This window comes from Lagopus muta, chromosome 22, assembly GCF_023343835.1.
Source record: "Lagopus muta isolate bLagMut1 chromosome 22, bLagMut1 primary, whole genome shotgun sequence".
Classification (NCBI taxonomy): Eukaryota; Metazoa; Chordata; class Aves; order Galliformes; family Phasianidae; genus Lagopus; species Lagopus muta.
In genome coordinates, this window is record NC_064454.1 from 3,549,686 (window position 1) to 3,573,960 (window position 24,275).

The window sequence follows — 24,275 nt, forward strand, 5'->3', positions numbered from 1 at the left end:
CGTTGAGAAAAATTTGTTCCACCGGAGCAGAGTATTACTTCATTTCCTATCTTGGAAAGCTGAAAGCAGGACAACAGGATTTTATAGCTATTGTAAATCAGAGCAGCTGTGGGTTTATTAGCAGCAATGGGGAAGACAACAGTACAGCAGCCCAAGCACAAGAGCAGCACTGCTTGGGAGCAGAAAATCCAGGACAGGTTACTTAACACACTGCATTTCTTTAGGTATAAGAAAAACATTATTACCAACCTGCTTTGTAGATGTCAGGAGCAACGAGGTCTGAACTTGTAGCCCAGCTCTGTAGGACAGCACTCCTATGTCAATGCAGAGCTCATGCCGGTGCCCTTGGCCAACTCTTGCTGAGGAGTGCAGCTATGTCCCAGTCCTGGTGCTCTCCCAACTGAAAGTGCGATTCCTCCAATGCTGGTTCGGGGCTGGAGGAGTGTAGGGTTGCAATCCCGGTGCCTCTGTTGATAACAGCACACTAATCTGAGATCGGATTCGGGCCCAGAGATGGGGAGAAGCCCCTTCCTTCCCAGCACTCGCCCCTCGCTGGGTTCGGCTGTGATGTCAGCTGCCCACAGCAGCTCTGCTCAGCATTGCTTTTTGCTGAAGGGAAAAAAAAAATACAAGCCTCAAAGAATCGAGCCCCTTCCTCCTTTGTGTAAGTGCAGAAAAAAAGCCATCTATATAGTGTTACAGGATTAGCATTAACAGTGCGAGGCTTAAAGCACCTTTCAAAGGCAGCGCCCCAAGGCTTCAATGCGTTACTTTTCCATCCAAGACTTGTTCTACTTTCTGCATCTCGATTTACCTCTGCTGTTACAGGTGGGAGAGGAAAGCCTTACCCAGCAATACACACTTCTCCATGTCTGTTGAAGACCATGCCCTGGTGCTTCCATTCCCACTCGCTGTGCAGGGACAGAGTCAGGTTTTACTGGGGTTGATGGGGGCCTTAGCACCAGTATCCCCACACAGCCAGGATTCATGAGGGCTGCACAGCTGATGGGGCACACAGGGAGGTTGGTGCTGGATCCCCTCCCACTGCCTTCAGGAGGGCAGAGGGCTTTTAAGACTCTGATGGAAGACTCCCATCCTGCAGCTTCATGCACCCCGACTCTTCCCTTCCCTCCCATTTCTAGAGTTAGCAGCAGAGGAAAAAAATCAATTGACTCTTCTCATCCTGTTTGTAAGACAGAGAAAACTGGCAAAAACATGTTTCCCTCTCCTCCTCCTGCAGTTTAATATTCTGGTCCTGTTCTACAGGGCAAGTCTACACTGATTAAGTTTGATGAGGTTTCACTGCCTCTTTGGGGAAGACTTTCTCTTCTAAGCTATTTTCTTTTGCCAGGGGATGCGCCCATCCTGCAGAGCTGAGCGCATCGGAGCAGAGCAAACCACTCTTTATTTATTTCCAAGATAACACTTTCTTCTCATGTTCAGCTTCCAGAAAAGCAAGTACTGAAGGACGAGACGGCCTCGCTGCGTTCTCCTTTTGCAGAACTCGGCCCAGCCCAAGGACAAAGCCTGTGTGAAGGTTTGTTCCAGGACACCATGGACTTGGCCCCTGCACTCTGCCCAGAGGTGCACATTGTGGGTGAGATGGAGGGAAACGTTTTTGCTTCAGGAAACAACAGAGTTCAAAGCTGAGGACACATTTTGTTTTGTGCAAAAACTTAAATAGGTTTATTGAATTGATCCAAACCAATGACCTAAGTGGCCTGAATTCCACCTCTAAGTCTGCGAGCAAACCAAAGGCAAATTGTCGGCGCGCGAAGTATAATCCCCATGAGAGAAACCAGCATAAAAACAGATATAGACTTACAGATTTCCCTTTTTCTTTAGAATTACATACGGATGCATAATTAATAGGGTGCGAGAATAGACCTTCATGTTTAAATCATGTTTGAAGTTTCCAGTAAGTGCAGAACAGCAATCACAGCGGCGGAGGCCTGAGATGGCTGCAGCCGCCCCAGTGCCGCTCTGGGGACGGCGTCTGCCCGCTGCCTACAAAGGCTCCACGAGCACCGAGGGTGGCACAGCTGCCAGGAATACATATTTTAGCCTCCGGGCTGCTTTCAGCACATCGTTTGCATTTTCCAATCTGCACACGAACAGCACCTACAGAATCTCATTTCCAAGCAGAAAAGGCGAGCGGCGGAGACGGAGCGATGGCAGAGCGCAGCCAACCCAGAGCCAACCCCAAGAGCACCGTGCACAGACCCTGAGCTGCCCCCAAGCCCTGGGGACCACACGGTGCCATCGGCCACCAGGATGCAGGGGAGCCCCACTGAGCACAGTGGCACATTGCAGTAAGGGGGGACAGCCACCACGCCATGCATATTCATAGCATCGCCGGCGAAGCAGCATGCTTGTAACATCTGGTCAAAGCACGGATATTCAATGAGGACGTCTCCAAAAAAAAACAGCGGCGCAGCATCTCGTCTCAACACGCGTGCAAAACTTTGGTATGTAGCTGTTACCCAATTCCATACGAACCAGGTGCTTCTTCCACTGTGCAGACTGCCCACGGCAGATTTTTATGCATGAACAACAAAATGTTTCTTGACAAAAGTAGCACTCTCAGAAAAGAACACAAGAGCTAGAGAAGCTTGCAAGCCTGTATTTTGTTTTCTCGAAGGAATGGGGCAGAACTGGGGATCTGTCTCGAAAGCAGATGCATGTCAACAAAGCTGAGATGCAGCACCTCGTGGCATTGCATGGACCCTCCTGACATGGACCCTCCTGACATCTCAGGATACTCTCACTGCCCACCACCAGCCCCTCTTGTTCACAGCCCTCGGTCCCCCCAAGACACCCGGTAAGCACCAGCACTGCTCAAACACAAAACCCTTCCCCAGCAGGTATTGCAACAGGAAAGCAATCCAGTTTGGGACATCCTGGAGCGTTGTTTGCGTGCCACTCCATCCTGCTTTTCAAAGTCTATCACGTAGACACGTCAGTCACTCCTGGCTTTTGGACGTGGCTCTTTCTCCTTGGGAAGCCAACCGATGCTTTTGGTTTCCACCCAATGCATGTTCCGCTGCTGCCTGAACAGCTTGGGAACATCATCCAGGAACAAGCTTCCCCAACGACATGGCAAGGCACACATTCATACTGAGGAGCCAGTTTGGGTGTTGATGCCAAATCCCCATCCACATCGCAAGCAACAAGCAATCCTCTTTGTTCATCTTCCAATTCCCATAAGTTCCACCATAAATAAAGCCATTATCTACTGGCAGCTCCTAGCCAGCGCAGCAGCACTGCTCCCTGTATGGATGAGGGTAATTCTTAGCAGGGAAACAAACCTACAAGCACATAGCTGGGTCTTCTTCAATATCCCCTTTAGTTCTTTAATGGACTTTGTTTATTTCCCTTTCTGCAAGTCAGACATCTAATTGTGCTGAGCAAGCTGGTCAGTAATTACAGCATCTCACTAATACCAGTTACAATGCCTTAAATATATCCATGTAGGCAATTACTGCTCTGTAGAATTAGATCAGAGATTCCTTTGCATCTGCATTGGTTGCCTAGTTCGGACAACGTGGCGACTGATGGACGATGTACTCAAACAGGAGGTCAAAGGGAGAAATAGGCTTCTAATATTAAACAACCATATCTTCATAAAACTTTGTTTTATAACAAAATATCTTATTAAACACAACTTTTCCCGATGCATATCTATGTATATATCATACAGAAGTGTTGGCTTAAGAGTTCCGCTATAAGGCAGCAAAATGCCTTTCGCTGCCCAAATGGAAAATACATCTTCAGTAAAGCTCTAGCTTATAAAAGCATCATCTTATGGTACACTGCCACCATCTCCCTGCTCGTGTCTTACAGCCCTGCAGCTATGGCCATCGCCTCTACTCCACCTATGGTGGCTCCTGCTCCATTTGCTATTGCTCGTCTCGATGGTGCCAGCAGATGGATGCTTTTGGCAGGGAGATGAGGCAGAATTACCTTGTCTTAAGTCCTCCCATTTTTAATCCTTACCGTGGATGCGGAACGAATCCCCTCTCAACAGTCCCTACAACCTGAAGATTACGAGATAACACTTTGTCCCCTCCCCATCCTACCCCACCCCACGATCTATGTAAAACATAAAGAGAAACACACAACTCCAAGGCTATAAAGGAGCTTGGTGGCGTGGACAAAAGCATCTTGGGGAAAAAAGTGCACGTGGGGACAGGGAGCATTTCAAAATTACGGTCAGGAGTTCACGTGTAACCAGAGCCCTCAGTGCACAGCTCAGAAACTTTGATGCAGTTGCTTATAACAAGGTAATTTGAAAAGTCTTCAGCTTGTCAGGATGACAGAAGAACAAGGGAGGACAGAGTGAAGCGAAACGGCTGCCTGATTTACAAGAGATATAAAGGACTGAGGGTTTCATCGCACAGGAATCCGCGCTGCGTTAGAGAAGGGCGAATTTAAGCAGCAGCACACAATGCCTACAAGGTGCATGTGGGGGGTGGGGGATCTAGTGAACACCTGCTTTACAATACACGTGGGTATAGGTGCTATTGGACCTGCTGCCTAAGAAACTGATCCGAGTCAACACATTCTGCTAGTTTGGACCCTAAATGGAGACCCTGCAGCCAGGAATCCCCGGAGAAAGTGCCAGGTTTCATTTCTGGTGCAACAACAACAAACAAACTTCAATTCGAGTCTTGCTCCCTCCCAAGAGAGCAATTTCAGCCATTCCACTTTCGGGACACGGCGGTACAAGGTTAAGTGCTCACTGGAAGACCTTCCGGCATCGCAGGGATGTTTCCCAGCCAAAGGAGGAACACACTCCTCACCGTGTTTCTGACCCACTACCCTAAAAGCCCTCAACACAATGCCAATCTACAATTCCTTTCACAAATTAAACAGGGCCAGGCTTGCTTTGCCTGCGGGCTGACAGTGCTACAGCTTGCAGACACTGTGACACGGACACAGAAAGCAAATCTCCAAATTCATGATAGGACAGCATGGCTAGAAGCAGGAGTTTTTGAAAGAAATCCTTTCTTTCTCATAACATCCCTGCCTTTCCCTCATCTTGTGCGCTCACACCAACCAGTGGAGCTAAGTGGATGCGCTGAATGCTGAATACCTGAGCTCTGATTCAAACTGAACATTATTTCAGACCTTTTCAGTGAGCTTGAGTGTGACAAAAGGCTACGAGACAGCACCCAGATGGAAAACCAAGCTCGCTCAAACCGCAGTTGGATAGCTAGGGTGCTCTGGTGGTACCAAAAAAAAGCACACGTTATTTAGAGAAAGAAAAATAAACAGGTCAAATTCCACGCCAAGCTGCCTCCTCCCTCACGGGCCCTAGCATTCTTCAGCTTCAACAACTGACCATTCATGCCAAATCACGAGTATACCGGAGCATCAAAGAAAACATGGGGGTATTGCACACACGGAAACACACGCACTGAAGTCAGCTGTCACCTCGAGGTCACCTGCAGTGGGTGGTGGGCATGGTTCTGCCATCAGGGCACTCGCTCCGGGCTAAGCCACGACCTGCTATAGAAACACAACCAAACCTCAACCAACCAACCGAAATCAAAACCTTGCAAAAACTCCTTAAATGCATGTGTGTGGGTGTGTGGGGTGTGTAGGTCGAGAGAGGCTACTTCATCCTGGGTTCCACATAGATTTTGTCTCCATCCCGAATGCCGTAGGAATGCAGCGCTCGTGAGCTGTACTTCATCTCCTCGGGGCCGAAGGGGGCTTCCTGGTCCAAGTAGAAGAGCAGCATGTTGCTGGTTGACAGCTGCACCACAGTTTTTAAGTGCTTCTTCAGTTCTGCCACAGTCTGATCGAGACGGATTGACATCTCTTCTACCTTGTCCTGGAAGTGAACCTCCACCTTCACGCTGCTCTGCGGCCGAAGATCCACGACTGCCAAGGGCTCCAGCTTCCCATACTTGGTGATCAGCTCGTGGTACCTGCAGACAAAAACAAGTCCAGAGTTACAGTACAGTCCCTCAGATGGCCATCATACTCTTCACAAGTTGTCTCACTTTGGTTGCAGTCATCCAAGGACGCTATTAGTTTGCAAAGCACAGTTTAACGTCTGCAGCGACTGAAGAAACAACTCAGGCTTCCTTCTCCGTTTTTCACCACATCTCTGCTACTTTAGGGAGCTGTGTTTTTCTCATACGAGGCAAATTCACCCTTGATTTGAGTCAGACAACCTAAACAGACATCCATCAGGAATAAATCTGGATTGGTAGGAGCCTGCTTTCTGCTCTGCTAGTCTGACACTTCACAGAGCACAAACCATTTCTCTAGCACAGCACTGAACAAGTGCAAATACAACCTAGAAAGCCCATCACTCCAGTCCCTTTGCCTCATGGCGTCCAGACACACTGCAGCACCAACATGAACCCTCCTGAGACATCCAGGCTGACTGCTCTCAAAACAGCTCTATGAGGGCAACTGAGCAGCAGTGCTCTATGCCATGATCCTACAGTTCTAGAAACACCGTGACTACAGTGGGCTTTGGAAGAAAGGGAGGATAATACACTCAAAAGGCTCTATACCTCCTGTCCATTTCTTGCCAGTCGATCTCTTAAATGCACTCTGGTGACACAGTTTTGCTAGCAGACCTGCAGTGGCTCTAACACAAGTCCCACTGACACTTTCTCATTGAAGGCAAGTTCTCTAGCCTTTCTACCCAAGGTCCAGCTCAGGGAACCATGCAGGCAGTACAAAGCCCATCTCACCCCCCCGCCACCTTCAGCTGGTATTGCTCCCACTGGGAATACAGCACCTCCCTTGCCAGGCTGGGAAAGGGGCAAAAAGGCAGCACAACACATAATGCAATCGAAATGACAAAGGCTGAGAGAAGCAGAGAAAAGGTAACGTTTCAGAGGCCCTCCACTGTGCGCTGTACAGAAAGCTCTTTTTGTTCCCCATCTGAGCCCAGGCCGAATGTGATCGGTGCTGTGTCACTGCTCCTGTCAAGAGATGATGGGTCCTGGCAGGATGGCGACCCCTGGGAGTCCTGCTCAAGGCAGGAACGTTCCTGGAGAACAGCAGCCCCTCTGTCTGCCGGGAAATGAGGCGAGGGCCTCCAGGCACTAGGATTTCCCTTGTCTCACAGACAAAATGGGCCTTCACCAGGGCTGAGTGTCCAAATGCAGGCTGGTGCCCTGCTGTCACAGTCACCTGGCCGATACCATCGGGCTGCTTTAGAAAAGCCATTAGTGCTGGGAGGAGATGACGTGCTCCCCATGCTCTACCTGCTGGGCTATGCCTGCAGCAAGCACAAGTGCTACACCGTGCATCACTGATGGCAAGGAAATCCTCACAGTGCTGAGCCCACAGGCCAGTGGGGTACAGAGTGCAATAAGAGGGACAAAGCTCCAAGCAGGCTGAGAGGGAGAAGTACCTCAAATGGGCTAGGATTCCCCAAATGCATGTTGTGAATATATAATGCTGCCTTTCATTTTCTGGCATCAAGAGAAGGCAGAACAAGCTTTGCAGCATGCTCCTCATACACTAACTGCAGTCTGTACTGAAAGTCGGGAGTGGGTGGCCCTGCCTGTGGCAGGGGGTTGGAGATTCATGATCCTTGAGGTCCCTTCCAGCCCTGGCTGTGATTCTGTGGTTCTGTGATTCTGTGGAAGACCGGATCCCCCTCAGATCGATAGGGACAAAGGCACAATGAGTGTTTTGGTACCCTGGTAATTGGCACCCTGCAGACTCCCATAATCACCCCTTGCAGCCTGGCAGGCGCTGGCTGCCAGAGCAGAGGATGCTGGAGAAAGGAGCCTGGCTACAAAGTGCCTCTGATATTCTGCAGATAAACAGCGGACCAGAGCAGAGGACTCATTAAAAACCCACAGACACAACAACGTCACTCCAGAAGCCAGCCAATATTGGATTGTACACTCAGCACTCCTTTCTAACTCACGTCATCCACAGAGAAAGATTATTTCTGTCCATTTCACTCCTTCTGCAATCCTTTCGAGCTGCAGCTCCAGAGGAGGAACAACACAGACTGGGAGGTTTACAGGGACAGAACTCACTGTTTGTTTATTGCACACTGTGCCTTGACAGCCTGGAGGGGGGGCTGCTTACACTGGTGCATTTTCCATGCATTGCTGTTGTCTTCCCCCACTTGAGGCTGCACTGCAATGCAGATGCTATGCCCCCTGCAACAACATGCATGTGTCCTGATTTGATTCTAATGACAAATCGCCTTCAGAGAGACCACACCAGATCTGGAGCAAAGGGGAGGAAGCTCCAGCAAAAAAAACCACATATGCAAAATCCTTTTGCAAAGAATAGCAGCTCTCTGGGCTGCGAGGGCTGCTGTGCTCAGGTCCAGGAACTGAACCCAGGCACGAGGGATGCTCTCAGCCATCTGCAGCCTCATTATAAAATACACTGTAGTGGAACAGCTCCTCCAGAACAGAATAACCCCCTTCAGTGACTGCACAAGTCTCTTGGATACGCTGCACAGATGAAGGGATTCAAACAATGAGCCCATTGACTGAGGAAAGGGCTTTAATGGTGTTTAAAGGTTAAGGAACTGAAGGCAGATTTCTGCCGTGCCTTGCTGCAGAGGCATACAGTTAGCATGCTCTTCAAGACAAGCCCAGCTTCACCAGACAGGTGAGATATTAGTAACTTCTTACATGGCCAGAATATGCTTCCTGAGTTCCTGGCACTATTCAGGGAGCCAACTCCTCCACAGCACATTGCTCCCAGACACACAAGGCTCCTGTCACTGCAGTGCCTACAGATACAAATCCAGAACAACAAGCAGGAACAACATCAGAGCCTGTCACCTATTTGTCTTCACTCTGCTGCCCAAATCCTTCCTTCTAAGCTCAGAGCATCACATCTGTGCCACTACAATCAAAGGGCTGCTCAAACTTCACCTTCCCTCTGTACCTGAAAAACCACTTCCAGTCCAAAGGCCTTCTTTGCCTTCTCCCAGCTACCTTCCCCAGGCACCCTGAGCCTGTTTGCCATTGCACCTGATCACCCTGCTCTTCCTTCTGGAGCCACGAACACTGAGAATACAACAGCTTTCTTAGAAGTAAGATGTTATTGAGAAAAACCCATTCTAGGAGCAGAACCACGAGCTTACAGCCCCCTTCCACCTCCTCCTTCCTCTCCCCTGCATTTTCTGCTTGCGCTGCTATAACTTCCAACGTTTGTTTCAATTTTTCTGCTTAGAGAGTGCCTTAAATTACAAGCCAGGACTTGTTCTCAGTCTCATCTCCCTGACTACACTGCTGCCCTTCGCCTCTGAACTGACCCCAGCACGCCTTTAGCAAATACCAGCATTGCTGGACTCATCAGTATTCGTACAAACCATCGTGCCCTCAATTCCCCATTCCAACCTTCTCATCTCCCCTCCATATTGGCAGGCCATACACACACAGCTCTTCCAAAAAAACAAGAGGCAGTTTCACCTGCAAGTTAATCTAAGGGAAACGCTGACTGACCAGTGTAAACACCTACCAGATGCTGTTCACATCTTTGCCATCTCCTTACATTTCAATTCCTCGCTTTGTCCCTACCTCTGCCTGCCCCCCATCCAGCTCTCACATGCAGTCACTCTTGTCCTCTTTTCTGTAAAGAAAGAGCTGTGAAGCTTTGCTGTTTGGAAAGCTCATGAGAGTCATGGGCTACAAGGCACATCAGTGCAGTGGCTGGGCACTCCACGATCCTTCCTCAGCCCATTAAGAAGCAGTAAGTAGATGCCAGTGTAGAGAACATACAGACTGAGCAACATCTGTCAAAGTTCATTAGTTTACTAAGATTAACAGGTCATTGGGCACAATTTTTGGCAAGGAAAAACCATCAAAGTTTCCATTTGTGAGCTTCAAAGTGAGGGGACAGCTTCCCATCGCCAGGCTCGTTCCACACACCAGATGGCCAAGAGAATTAGATGCCCTGGCCTGGCACCAGAGAACACGATCTGAACTGACTTCTGGGGACTCCCAAGCACAGGTAGATTATGAAGCCAGCTCTGGGAGAACAGGAAGCAATGAAGATCATGAACTGAACAGCCGTGTTGTTTAATGGCACTTGACACAGACACTTTAAGACCAAATGTCACTCGGGAGTGATTCTACCAGTCATCAGACAGCACTCTAACATAACAGCATCAACTCACACAGAACGAAGGTGGCAAAACAGGAGAGAGGTGAGGAGTGTGTTTTTCACTAGCTAGCCCAGATTTCCCACGTAACATCAGCTCTTTGGTTGCCTTCACTTTGGCCTCACTGCCTTTTCACTCCCAGTTCCAAAGGCTTCATACCTGAATGGCACTTCCTCCTCTGGGAACTCCATGTAATACCGGATGAAGAACCTCTCCGAGTCCTCTCGCTCCCCATCACCAACAATGCTCCCATTGAGCTTGATGATAGATGGCAACCTGCTTGCAGACACCAAGAAGTACAGCCAGTGAGAAAAGAAACCCAAATAAGGGTCACCAAGGAGGCAATCATCCCCAAGAGCTATGTGCCATAATGTTACCATCAGGAGACCGCTGCCCCCAGGAGAAAGGGAATGCAGTTTCCAAGCGCATTCAGAACTGAACACTCACGTTTTACCACATGCATGCATTGCTGAAAACATACTGAAAACATTCTTGGGAATGCAGAGAAGTTAGGAGTGCAGGTTTCTATTCTTCTCTTTCCCAAACAGCAAAAAAAAACAAAAAAAAACAAAGAAAAACAAAAAAAACCAACAACAAAACCTCCAGTCTTTCAGAGCAGTGAATTTGTACAGAACTCCATCTCCTAGCAGCCACATCCTCCAATCACCAGCTCCCAGCCACTCACTGTCATGTAACAAAACGGCACAGGACAGCCAAACAACAGACCTGGCTATTAGCAGCTTCCTGCGCTCCTCAGTGGTGTAGGACTGCAGCAAAGGGATTCCAAGCAATTTCACTTCCTCGAGCTTGGGAAAAGAATTTAACTTGTCAATGTCTTCCCAGCAATGCAGACCTGCTCAGAAGAGAAGATTTGCTTACACACACACAGACAATATGCAGTGTATCCAAGACTACCAAACAGAGGCAAACAACCTATGTGACAGGCAGGTGTCTGCTGAAGCTTCTCTGCAAGTCAGCTCTTTTCTCATGACACACTGAAAACACCTCATTCATTTGCTTGCAAGACAGAGTAGTTTTAATTCTGTAGTTGTATCAATCTGGAAAGATGCTCTACACTGGTGATTTGGGAGCTTAGCTTTTACAGCGGTCTCTGCCCTGTCATTTTCTCTAACACACTCCTTGGGACTTCTGGACTCTATTCAACTATCAGTTCACAAGCCACAGAAATGCAACGCAGAATCCCAAGATCTCAAATACTTGGAATCAAAATTGCCAACACTTATCACAGGAGCATTTGCTCCTGGGTGAGATAGTGCTTTCAAACCCAGGTGAACAGGCTTTGCTTCCTTTGGTCAGTTTAAGCCCTTCTTATGAGGATTCTTTGATGCTTACACTGCAAAGCAGGTTAACAAAGTGCCTTCCACACAGGCTTAAGTTACAGCTATTGCTCACACAGCGTTTAAGGCTGTGGAGAACAAAAGATGATGATGCATTAAGTGCTTTTGCAGCTGAACATGTGGCAGATCTGCTGTCTCACCAGTGTGTCACAGCCCTCCCTGCAGCCTCCTCTCCACTTCCCAACACTCCAATTTTCTTTCTGGAGCAGTAGCTGAAAAATCCCAGGGGCTGAAGTGTAAAGCAGCCTCGAGCAAAACTTGTGATGTTCTTCTGATATCTGAGGACAGGTGACAGACAGCTTAGGCTGGTGTACACTTGACCCTTACACACCACATACCTACACTTGTGCTCGTTCCACCCAAGATAAAACACAGAGATGGAAAGGCAAATAGAACTCTTTCATCCTCTCCACTGTCAGACACTTATTTATCCTTCCTCAGAATTGCCTGAGGCAGGGACAGGAAATGGAAGGAAGCTGCTAACAAAAACAGCCCTTCGCCAGCTCACTTGGAGTAACTACCAGTCCATTTTGCTCTGGCTCATCACTTAGGTCATGACTGACCACAAAAAGGTAAAGCCAACAGAAATAAGCAAGTGCACTTCCTGCTTGTTTTCCTTCACTAACACTGCATTCCTCAGGTCAGCGTGCCTCAGGTTAAATGGCAGGACAGACTGGGCCAAAGGTAGGTGGCCATTTTCATCTCTGCCACAGCACCAGAACCATCCAGAAGATTCAGGCTCCTGCTGTCTTCAGCTGCCTTCTTTGCAGGACTCACTGCTGACTGCAGCTTACTGCTAATGCAGCCTAGGAAGCAACCAGCCCTCAGGCTTAAGTTTCAAGCAGCTCCAAGGGTGTTTTTCACCTTCTCAGGAGGGAACATTCTGATCAACAGCCATCACAAAAAGTGCATCGCTTCAGGGCGCTCACCTGACTTGTGCAAATTGATGGATCTCAAGTTGGGGAACAGCCTTGCGAGGGAATCTTCTGACTCTTCGATGGTGGTGAGGTTGTTGTTAGCCAGAATAAGTGTGTCCAGAGATGGAAACATTATTCCCAATTTTCGAATTTCAGTCCAGTCTTGAAGATTATTGTCAGTTATGTGGAGTAATTTGAGAGACTGACAGCAAACTGGAGAACAAGACACTGTTTCGTAGTCGTTAAGGCACAGGAAGAGCTCCTCCAAGCTGCATGGGGAAGAAAGATCACATCATCATCTTAACATGCTCTGTGAAATGATGACCACCTGGGGTGCAGGGACACACACACTGCTTTAACACAACTCTCTTTAATGGTTCCCACTCAATTTGAAACCTCAGCACAGAGAGGCCCTCTGAAGCCTCTAATGGACTGTTTCAGCTACTCTGCTCTGCTCCCATTTGTAAGCTTCATCCACAGCTCTGCATCCCCAAATACTTTCAGCTGTACAACTTGTCTAACAGATCGTTTGGGATGGTGCTCCACATCTGTGCCTGATGAGCCACCAGCCCAGCTCCAGTGGTGACTGCTACTTGCTCTCAGTGCTTAGCACTTAATTTAATGAGATGCTTTTATATATATATATATCAATATATATGATGCTTCTCCCCGCCTTGCTGGTTCTGCCAAAGTCTCCTATTGAAGAAAAGAGGTCTCATTAAGTTTTCAGACAGGTACACTCACTCCTCTAATTCCTCTTATACACACACTGGTCACAGGGGATACACTGCTGCCATCCTCCCTGCTTACAACACTGTGCAAGGAGGAATCTGGTATCAAACTGAAGCCACCGAGGACATCTGGGGAAACTGAATGCCACTGCCAAGGTGGACCATGGCCAAGCCACAGAAATCAACAAACTCATTTGCACAGAAAAGCATGATGAAATATTACTTGACTAGTGGCCAGACCCTCAGATTTACATCCCATTCAAAAGCTATTAGTGCAGGTATGCACTGCACCATTCATTCTGCAGTGAGTCACGTCCTGCATTGTCGGGATCGTTATCCATCTCTCAGCACTAGCATTTGGATGTGGAAGAGCAGCCTTGGTGGGCTTTGGAGCACTGCACAAGTTCAGCTTTTAAGCTGTTGTCAAGCCTTCACCTGGCCAGTTCCCAAGCTCTCAAAGAAGAAATTCCTTATTCTTCTACTTAATTCAATTCCTCACACCCCGCTCACTCCTCACCACATCAGCTATTAGGACAGCCTTGTGTGCAGTGAGCACCCCATTCTCTGCCCAGTGCTTACTCAGGTAACTCCTGCAGGATTGTGTGGACGGTTTCCCAGGAAGCTTTGCTGTTGTTGAGCACAAGTTTGCGGACACCAGCGAAGGAGCCAGCACACCTTCTCTCTAGAACGGACAAACTGAGAGGATTGGAACTCAAGTTTAGAAACTCCAAGTGGGGAACGTTGGACACAATTTTACTGACCTAAGTGAGGAGGGAGAAAAAAAAAACACAGAAGAAAACAAAAAGAGAAAGAAAGATGTGTATCAGGCAGTAATCAGACCTTGTGCAATAATATCCCACCTCCTGAAAGGAGCCCCTTCGGAATGTCCATGAGGCTCAAGGAAATTATATGGGGGGGCTGAAATTAGGCTTGTGGATAACTACCTGAAATTCATCCTCCGGCTATTCACTGATCTGGTTTGATTGGTTAATTGCTCCTTCGCCTCAATGGTTCAATTAATTACAATCTCTGGGCAGCTTGATAAGAGAAAGAAAGAAATTCTCTGGGGAGAGGTCATAAAATCCACCTGAATGCCCAGCTGCAGCAGCAGCACAGTGCTGGGGCTGCAGCTCTGAATGCTGCCATCCCCACTTTCAGCAGGGCAGTCATGGGCACATCTCCTGAGTTCCTGCCATCACCAACCACTCTCTCAGCTTCCCACTGCTCACCACTAGCCACAGACTTGACTGTTTTGCCAGAAGCTCATTGTACACACACAGTGAACTCCATATTTGATTCCATTACTCTGCAAGCAGCAGCCTTCCTGCAATCGATCCAAATGCTGGGTATCTCTGCTTGGGGCTCCTTGCTTTCTCTGTGTGTATCAGGTGCTGAGGGCATGGTAGCAGAGAGGTGAGGAAGATGCAGAAAGAAGAAGGAAAAACAAAGGCAATAGGGTAGAGCTCTGGTGTGCAGCATACATAACAGATCATGGGATCAGGGTAGGTGCTGACCTGAATGTCGCCAATACACAGAAAGATATGGGGCAAGGTTATTAAAGTGGTCAATTTGTGGTCACCTAAAAATGATTAAGTGAACAGAACAGCCAGGCAGCATCAATTTGTAAAGAACACATCACGTCAATCTAATTTTCCTCTCTGACTGAGTAAGTGACTCAGTGACAAGTCACATAATGGAATGTCAGCCTCCGAGGCCATCTGCACGCCGGTCACATCAGCAAGCAGAGGGCTTTGAACAGCCCCTGGAATACTGCTCTAAGTTATGAGTTCAGTACAAAGCCAGCAGACACCACGAAGGCATCCTCCTGCAGAATGCCACTTGTTATATTGCCAGTGGGCAGAATTGTTGAACACTGTGCTTTCTTATTCTGTGGCTGATAGCGAGGTGGGAAGGACTGCCAGCATGTACATGAGCAGAGACCAAGGCCAAAAGGTGCAAGGATGGACAAGGCACCAACAGTGGAGAAAAGAAAACTATTGATAACACAGCAAGGAGTCAGAAAACACCTCGCTGGAGAGCTCCACTCCACAAAGCAACTGGGATGGGAGAGATTTGGGAAGACTGTGATGTATGCAGGTCAACAACACAGTGCAGTCTCTTGGAAATCTGTAATTCATGTGTTCCATACGTGATGCTAGAGGAATTACTCTGCCTCACTTTGAGCTGGTGAAGCCTCAGCTCGGGGGATGTCATGTTTTGGGCACTACAAGCTTTAAGAATGAAACAGTCAGACTGGAAGGACATCTAAGCAACAAAAACAATATGGGATTTAGAACAAAAATGGCCTGCAATGAGAAGTAGGAGTAACTGGATTTTTTTATTATTGTCCTAAGGTTGGAAAAGCAGACAGGAAAGCTCCTGAATGTGGGTAGAAAAGGCTGCCACAAAGGGAGCAGCAGCAAATGCTCCTCCATGGCTGCTGTGTACAGGGCACCAGCAATTGCCTTAACTTGCAGCATGGCAGACTTATGTGACGTGGTTTAGATTAAGAGGTTATTAGCTAGCTGGGCATCTGGAATCCCCATCTCTGGCAGTTTGTAAGAGCTGATTAGATATTTGTCTGCTGGAGACAGGCTAAGAAAACTTAATCCTGGCTTAGAAGAAGGGGCCAAAGTAGAAGGAAAACCTTTCATTTCCTGCTTTACTGTGGTTCACACAGGGGCAGCCTAAGCAGACAGACAAAAGGGCAGCGTGTGAGACATACAGCTTGTGTGACATGTGGGTGTGCAGCAGCCCCAGCTGCTCCAAGTCTGACAGGGAGGTGAACTGGGAGCAGGGAGGCAGCTCATTGCTGTGGGATGAGGCTTTTATGGCTCACAGGACAGCAAGGCTCTGACCCAGCTCAAAACAAGGATGTCTTCAGTATAAAATCATCTTCCCCGGCTCCAATCTCAACAGACAAGACTAAGCTCTCTCTGCTCCCCACCTTTTAGGTCAGTAAGGAAGTAACAGGAACAAGGAAACCTATCTCCAGTTCTGGCAACTCCAGTAACAGAACAGCAGCACTTCTGCACACACTGGCTCTGCTACCTGTTCAAAGACACAGGAGCTTAATGTGATGGAAATAAAGTACCTTTACATTACTTGTCCTTTGTATTTAAACACTGAACACTGAGTTAAAAGCAGAACAAAAGCTGGTGAGGAACAACAACAGATTGCAATTATTTTACTCACGTTACATTGCATTTTTCTAGTGTATTTCAGCCAAGCATTTCAGAGCATTTTACAGCAGCACTCAGCACTAATTAACGAGGTTTCAAAAGTGCCCTTTGATGTAGGTGTTATTAAACCTGTTTTGCAGGTGCCAAAACAAAAGAGGAGAGAGAAGAAATGCCTTGCCCAGCATTACAGATTTGGTAGCAAAGCTGGGAATTAACTCCAGCTCCTCAGACCTCCCCTGCTCTTACTCTGTTGAAAACCACCCTGCTCATTAACCTCTTGACTTTTGAAATGCCAGTTCCAGTGCTTTGCACAATAAAAAAAATATACATTTGTCACCCACAGGCCAAGATCATAAGTCAAGAAGAAAATGGAGTCAAGTGCCCGAATGGATTAAATTTATCACATTTATGGCTCTCGAGCTGTCAAACGAAATAAGCATCATCTTCAAAAATGAGTAAGAACTCACCAAGTAAACAGAAATTTCTCTCCTTCAAATGAATGAAGTACTCTTATAACCCGTGACGCATTTGCATTCATTATAGCAGCCACCAAGGCCATGCAGGGAGGCGCACACGACCATCCTACCTCGTGCCAGTCTTCCAGTTTATTGTCAGAAAGATCGAGTTCAGAGACGTGGGCACAGAAGGCAGCGATCTCGTTCTCATCCCCTGCACAGGTGATGCCACAGCTGTTCAGCACCAGCACGCTTGGAAGGTTGAGACGATCTGAAAGGGTGAAAGAAAAGATGCCCTACGGTCAGCAGCCCACGCCTTTGGTACAGACAACAACACCTCCATCTCAGCGAACACAAAGGAGGTGTGAAATTCATCACAAGGCAATGATCTGCCCGAAATGCCACGATTTACACATACTTAAGAGATATTGGGATAAGCGTGGTTCACATGACAAATGAGCAACGTCAATCAAGAAGTTTTCTTGCATCTAAACATGACACATCCCACAGCATCAAAGCTCTTCACTTACAGCATTACTTTCTGCCCACAGCACAGCAGCCAGGCCAGTCCCTTGGACTCGATAGCCAGTTTTGGCTTGAACTTACACTCCTCCTCAGGCATCTGCTATTGCAGATAGGACACAGCACTAGCTGGAGTGTCAGCTGCACAGAGCCAGGCCCCCTTATCCTCTTGTGCTTAGCCCACATGGGCCAAGGGTATATTTAAACATTTCTTTTTTAAGCTCTTCCTTTTCAACAACGTGTGTGATCCTACAGCCTGGAAGATCTTCAGTCTCTGCTCTGCCTTCTGCTTTAGTTCTGCTCTCATCTCATCTCGTGCAGGTAAACATTCTCAGCTATTTTGCAGACAAGGACTTAGAGCACTGTCATGGCCTATTTGCTAAGGCCAAACCATGACAAACTCAAAAGCTATGCATTTGTCACAGGAAACCTCTTTGATCCAAGAAATCCCCATTAAGGCAACGCAAGCCATCAGCCTTACTCTCTTCCCCATACAGCATTCTCTCATCTCTGTTGAACAGCAAAATTTAACAACAAGGTTTGACCACAGAGGTGGCCCTTTTTCTGTGTCCTTCATACCTGACAGCTGCATGGTTGGACAGGGCTTCTAACAGCAGGCAGTAGTCAGAGTGATTGGAGATTTCCAGTTTCTTGCCTCACTACCATTTGGGTTTTTTAAAGGATGGTGTTGTACTGTGGGGATTGGTTGTGATGGACATGTAGGTCACGCCTTGAGCACATCTGAAGGCCCAAGTGCCTTGTCTTCAGTTCCCAAACAACTCAGGTAGGCTCGTGTCAGCACACAGCAGTGAGGGCACTGGCTGAAGATTCCATTGGGCTGATTTTCTGTTTGCTTTAATTTTGAGTGGCGTTGTATATCTTATCCTTAACTAACCTCAGGCCCTTTTTTCTCCTCTGTCAAAGTCAGTTACTGTACATCCCATCCAGCTCCCTTCCATGCCTATTTTCCCCCCCTTGGGGCTGGTTATGGCACAAATTGACCTGACAGAAATTTAAACTAAACTCACAACCAAAGATGGGCGAGAGGTTATACAAAGAGGCAGCAGGTCGGTGGGATAAACGGGCATCTCAGAGTCATCTGTACAAACAGAGAACTGAATGCAAACATCAGATCTTGAAGGAAGACTAAAGGGCATCAAACTAACCCAGTTCAAAGAGCATGAAATAGCAACACAGATTCTGCAGTGCAGAAGACCGAAGGATGTACATCAGCAGCACAGCACTTCAGACACACGTCTGTCTTGATATTGCCTTCAGGCAGTACAGTCAGAAGCAAAGGAGAGAGATTTCTCCTGCAGTTCAGCAAAATCATGCTCAGAGATCAGCTGATGCTGTGAGACCAGAACCAAAGCAGACCACAAACCCACTTGAGACACAAAAGAAGCCTTGCTGGAGATTCCACAGCTCAGCACCTGGCTTGATATGCAGTCCTGTGTGCACTGGACTCCCTGTGTACCCACAGGCACCAACATGAGCTGATGGCACTGCATGATACCACTGGTATGTGGAGCAACCTCAAATACAGATCAAGCACTTTTGTATCATTCCAGCCACTAGCAGAGCAGTTAACATCATTAGGCTAATCAAAAATAAGCTGCAGGGACTGCTGAGCCCCCAGAACTCAGTGCTGCACAGAACCTTCGTTCCATCTCTCCCTGAAAAGATTCTGATTCTGCTGTGCTGGCAGGGGGAAATTCAGTTCATTTTTTACAGCAACCTTCAGGCGCTCAACCTGCTTTCAGTCTCTGCTAGTCTAGTCTCTCAGCTTTTAGTAAGAAACACATGGTAACACAGAAGGACATTTCTTCTTCTGGGCAATTCAGGGCAATTCTTCATTCAACATAAGCAAAAACAACCAAGAAACTGCTCCCACTGACACATACCTTTCATAGGTGAGCCCTGAGGAGTTGCTGGGACGTGCACACCCATACCAGGACCACGGCGATATGGGAAGTTCTCAGGGCTGTATTTCTCACAAAGAACTTGCATGAAACTCCTGCCACTGGGTTGGTCCATGCTCCTTTCTTGGACTTCTGGTTAACACAGAAAACAGAGCATGCAATCAGTCCTCATCACCTCCGGTTTTGGGAACATAGGACAGAAAGTGACCATATCCAGCTCATGGATTTTACTTCTCCATCTTTCAAATTAAAGATTAGAGTGATATGGTAATCAGAGGGGGGGGAAGAAAAAAAAAAATAACTAAAACATCTCAAAACAAAGAAAATCATAAGAAAAACAAAACCACAGAAATCCCAGAGCTGAACAAACATCCTTTAAATCATACAGTCCTCATAAAAAGCCTCTGGGCCCCACACTCTTCCACGACCCTTCCCAACAGGACCCTTCTTGTGCTCCAAGATTCACAGGATCACTTCCATGCCTTGCAAAAGGACTGTGAGATGTTCATAGATATTCACAAACATCTGCAGGCTGCTGAGAACTGGGGAAATAGCAAAGATTGCTCAAAGGGATGCTTTCATCCCCCCAGTTCCCTTTTCTCTACCAAAAGACATCTCACCATTAGCCTGGGGACTCCTAATTGCTGTGCTCTGAAGTCACAGCAAGGTCTTTATGCCCTGATGCAAAACAACTCTGTCATTGGCAGGAGCACCAGTGGTTATCCGTGCTCCTTTGCACTGTCAGATTAAGATGTGCTCATGATTACACCTGCATGGCACAGATCAACTCTGCCCCAGAGGTGCATGCATTTCACCTGGACAGAATGAAGGAAATAAATAGCTTTTGAGTGGGGGAAAAAGGGAAGGGGGACCCACAGCACTCTGTTTGTAGGACTAAGCAAAGCAGCCTCCAGTTGGTTTGTTAAAATCAGGCCAGTGCAGTACACAGCCTGGAGCTCAACAGCCTCAGCTAGCTGGCTTCCATCAGCAGGCACACAGCATGTCATGAGCTACTCAAGTTGGAGAGGAAAGGACTCCCAGGACTCTCATCTGTACTGACAGCAATGTCTCACTCAATGCAAGGGCAAGTATCATCACTTCCCCTCTGACTCCACACAGAGCTGCAGTTGTTCTGTGCTGCTTGCAGATCTGGGCTTCTAATTAGAGCACAAATGCTGTGTCACACCATGCTCTCAAGAACATAGGAGAGCATCACTTGGCCAGGCCAAAAAGCACGTTCTGCCAATTCCATTTTGCAGCTGTTTAATGTGTCTCAAAGATAAACATGCCCTTCATATCTAGGCAGGCCATAGAACAAACAGCACAGGAAAGAGGACTCCACACACCATGCATGGGCTTGCCTAGAGAGATAGCAGGGTCAGCTGGAAGCCCACTTGGCACAGGGGAACCATGGGGGTCAGCACACTGCTGTACCCACAGGAATGGACCCTGCTGTCCTGCTTTGCCCCAGCTACATTGAACTTGGCATTTCACATCACTCTGGGGGACAGAAGGACAGAAGAACAAAACCAATGTTGCTAACCAACATCAAATTACCATCTCTGTACACTGCGATGAACTTCTCCTTAGACTTGTTACTGGCAATGGCATATACAAAAAAGTGAATCCAAAAAAGTTCCCTTTGCTGAGACTCACATACTTACCACGGTTCATGATCTTACTGCCTACAACACCTCCATCTCAAACGACTTTGGCATCACAGTAAGAAGCAAGATGACAGAAGACTTTTTTATTTTATGTGATTTTATGTGATCCATAGAGCTTACAGGTTACATATAGAGACATCAGAGATCAGGCTTATTTAAAAACAAAACACCTTTTCTAGTCCTCAGCAACTTGGGTGCATTCACACATCCTGTCCTTTTCAGCTGCAGCATCAGAATCCTGACCTAATGACATCCACGCTCATCACTTCTGAACTGCATACATTTTCTTTTTCAAGCTTTACTTTGGCAAGCCGATGCCAAACAACATCATAGGGCAGTTATTTTCTCCACAACCCCCCATTATGATATTTCATATTAATTATAACAACTTGTCACACTTGTGGCACTTCTGCATCACTGCCATTACTTAAGAGCAAGGATTAACAAAGCACGCAAAGCAAACATGACACATTTCCCATGAATGCTGCCTGCACATGAGCAGGACAAGGCAATTTGCAGGGCACATGTTTCTGTGTGCTGTCCTACCGATGGCACGAGGAACAATTCATCCTTAAACTACTCTGGGCTGTCCAAATGACAGCATGAACTGCAAATGCTGTGCCTGGTCTTTGAGAGCTGCTGACAAGCAGCCCTTGTTGCCTATACTTGAGCACTGCTGGAAGGAGGTGGCACAAGGCACAGCGTCTGCAAAGAGGAGCATAAGAACATTGATGATGACTGTGACAGTGCTATAAACCAACCCAGAGCAAAGGTTGTGGATGCCCCATCCACAGAGGCATTCAAGGCCAGGCTGGATGTGGCTCTGGGCATCCTGGTCTGCTGGCTGGCAACTCTGCACACAGTAGGGGGTTGGAACTAGATGAGCACTGTGGTCCTTTTCAACCCAGGCCATTCTATGAAGGATAATCTTTCAGAGGAATTAATTCATAGATGACAAACTCCAGTGCAACCCGGATACCTCCCAAGCTGAACCCAAGCACACACACAATGCATTTCAGCACATCCACGTGCATGACAAACATCTGCCAGAAAGCAGTCAGTCCATCCTTCCTCCACGATGCGACCCAAAACATTTTCATAGAACCATAACGACTGGAAAAGGCCATTGAGAGCCCTGGCCCTGAATCCAGGCCCTGAGCGCCACCACAGCCAACGCGACCAGCAGAACACGGTCAAAAACATCACAACCGCACGTGGCCGCAACCAGCAGCGGGGTGAAGCCAGGGGTGAGGGCCTGGATAGGAGCGCCGTGAGCAGCAGGAAGGACAGAGGGCACCCGAGAAGCCCATCGATGCAGCACCCCGGGGCGGCTGGAGGAGCGGAGCCGCGGCCCTACGAGCGCCGTGCTGCCGCTCAGCCACACGCGTGGGCCGAGAGCCCCGCAGGCACAGCCCGGTGCCGCCGCGCTCCGCATTCCGCCACGCCGCCCGCACCCCCTGCAGCCCCCGTTCCCTCAGTCCCTCCGTGCCCGGTCCGCGGTTCCCATCGCCCGCTTCTCACGGTTCCTCCGCCCCGCTCGCCCCGCTCTCACCCAGGCCCGGCGGCCGCGTCCCGCATCGACCCGGAAACAACTCGGTAGCAACCAAACATCACGTGACTGCCCCCCCGTCACGTGAGCGGGGCCGGGTCGGTCGCCATGGAAACGGAGATGCTGCCCCGCGGCTGCTCCTCCCGCACCGCTGTGGTGTCGTCAGGCGGGGGGAAGAAGGGGGGCACGCCGTGCCCTCAGCCTGGGCCTCATCCCAGCGCGGCCCCGGGAGCAGCCATCATGGAATCATAGAACGGCTGGGCTGGATAGGACCTGGAGGCATTCAAGGCCAGGCTGGATGTGGCTCTGGGCAGCCTGATTGGTGACCCTGCACACAGCAGGGGCTGGAAGTGGATGAGCATTGCGCTCCTTTGCAACGCGGGCCGTTCTGTGGTTCTGATGCTTGGTGTCACGTCCCAGCACCCTGGGTCTGCCTTGCTCCTTATGAGCACTTTGCCCATTTCGCACCTGAGGTGAGGGTTGCATCCTTGCCAGGATGACACAACAAATACCAAACCATCCTGCACTGCCCAGCTGTGCTGCAGCTCTGCACACGAAGCCTTGGCTATCCATTTCCCAGGCATTGCTGCCCTGCATCCTGGGGCCAGCCGTAGCACTGTGAGGAGGGGTCAGAGCTCAGGCAAACATCACACATCTCCTGGCTGTGCCCAGCTCCCCACCAGCACCGAGATGCGTGCATGCCCTGATTTCCCTTTAACACATTAAAAAAAAAAAGCCCTTTGCTGTTCTTTCTTATTACCCTGTTGACACAACATTGGTTTTGCTTTGTTCCCAGGCAGGCCAGCAGAAATGAACATCACCTCACTGGCGTTCCTGTAAAAAACGTCTCCCCACACGCCCTGAATGGCTTATTTGGTTCTTTTTATACATTCCAGGGAGAGCTTTGTCTCCATTTGGTTTTCCTTTCCCTGCCACTTCTGGTATCTGTTTCAGGGAGATAAAGAACTCCATTGCATTCAGAGCCTACGCTCTTGTTTCTAACAATCCTCACTGTTTTTTTTTTTTATTTTGCACAGCTTACCTGTGCTATTTAGTTGCTAGAAGGAAGAAAGAACATACTTCAGCTGGCAACCTGCACCAGCAGGCTACATTTTAATTTTAAATACGCTGTAGGTGCTGCTTTCTATAGTTACAGATTAACTGGATATAACAGCCGTCTGTCTTGGTCAGTGCTGTAAGTGTGAGAAAGTGACCGGTGCATTAATTAAAGACAGTGTTAATGGGGACAGTACAACTCGGGGACCTGTTAGCACAATACAGTCTTTCACCTGAAGGTGCCAGTTTGAATACAGCCCTGGCTAGCTCCAATGGGATGCTCTTATCTGTTGGATGCCTCATTGTCTGGGGGAACTGAGTTTGATGGGTCTCAATCTGCTCCTCCTCAGAGGATGAGTATCTCCTTCCAAAGCCTTTGCAGCCCCAGTGACCTCCCTGGCAGGCTCCCCCCGTTCCCACAGCCACCTCCCCTAGGGTTAAGCAGGCCATGGGAACCAGAGTCACCTCCCAAAAGGGGTTACTGACAGAGGTTCTCATCGACAGTGGAGCCACAGAACGAGGACAAGGCAGGAGAGCACTCAGCCCAGTGGGATCCTCGTGAGGTGACAGAGCCATCAAAGCCACATGTGGGTATTATCGTACGTTTAGAGCTAGACTTGAGCAACCTGAGCAGGAAAACCACCCTCAATATTTCAGTAAGTTCTGCTCACAATCCTTTCCTCATTACTTCATGCTTCCCATGTGCCACCAATAAACATCACTCCTATCAAGGGAGTCATGTACTGGGGTCTGAGCTGGCTCCTGAGCTTGTGCACCACAAGGGAACCCATTAACATCCAGA

The 24,275-nt window shown here is 48.4% G+C and overlaps 1 protein-coding gene across 2 annotated transcripts; it reads right to left on the bottom strand.

Moving 5' to 3' along the window:
* Window positions 1–1,675: 1,675 nt before the first annotated feature.
* TBCEL (tubulin folding cofactor E like) lies at window positions 1,676–22,494 on the bottom strand. 2 transcript variants are annotated; one of them, XM_048968458.1, is made up of 8 exons: window positions 22,421–22,494; window positions 19,184–19,333; window positions 16,889–17,028; window positions 13,700–13,881; window positions 12,402–12,658; window positions 10,841–10,967; window positions 10,274–10,390; window positions 1,676–5,936 (listed from the first exon to the last, which is right to left on the bottom strand). In XM_048968458.1, exons 2-8 carry the CDS (start codon window positions 19,314–19,316, stop codon window positions 5,618–5,620), a joined length of 1,275 nt encoding a protein of 424 aa, XP_048824415.1. In that variant the 5' UTR covers window positions 19,317–19,333; window positions 22,421–22,494; the 3' UTR covers window positions 1,676–5,617. The 2 variants fall into 2 exon arrangements, with proteins under 2 accessions (XP_048824415.1, XP_048824416.1); XM_048968459.1 differs by having other exon boundaries at window positions 19,184–19,330; window positions 22,421–22,452.
* Window positions 22,495–24,275: the final 1,781 nt, after the last annotated feature.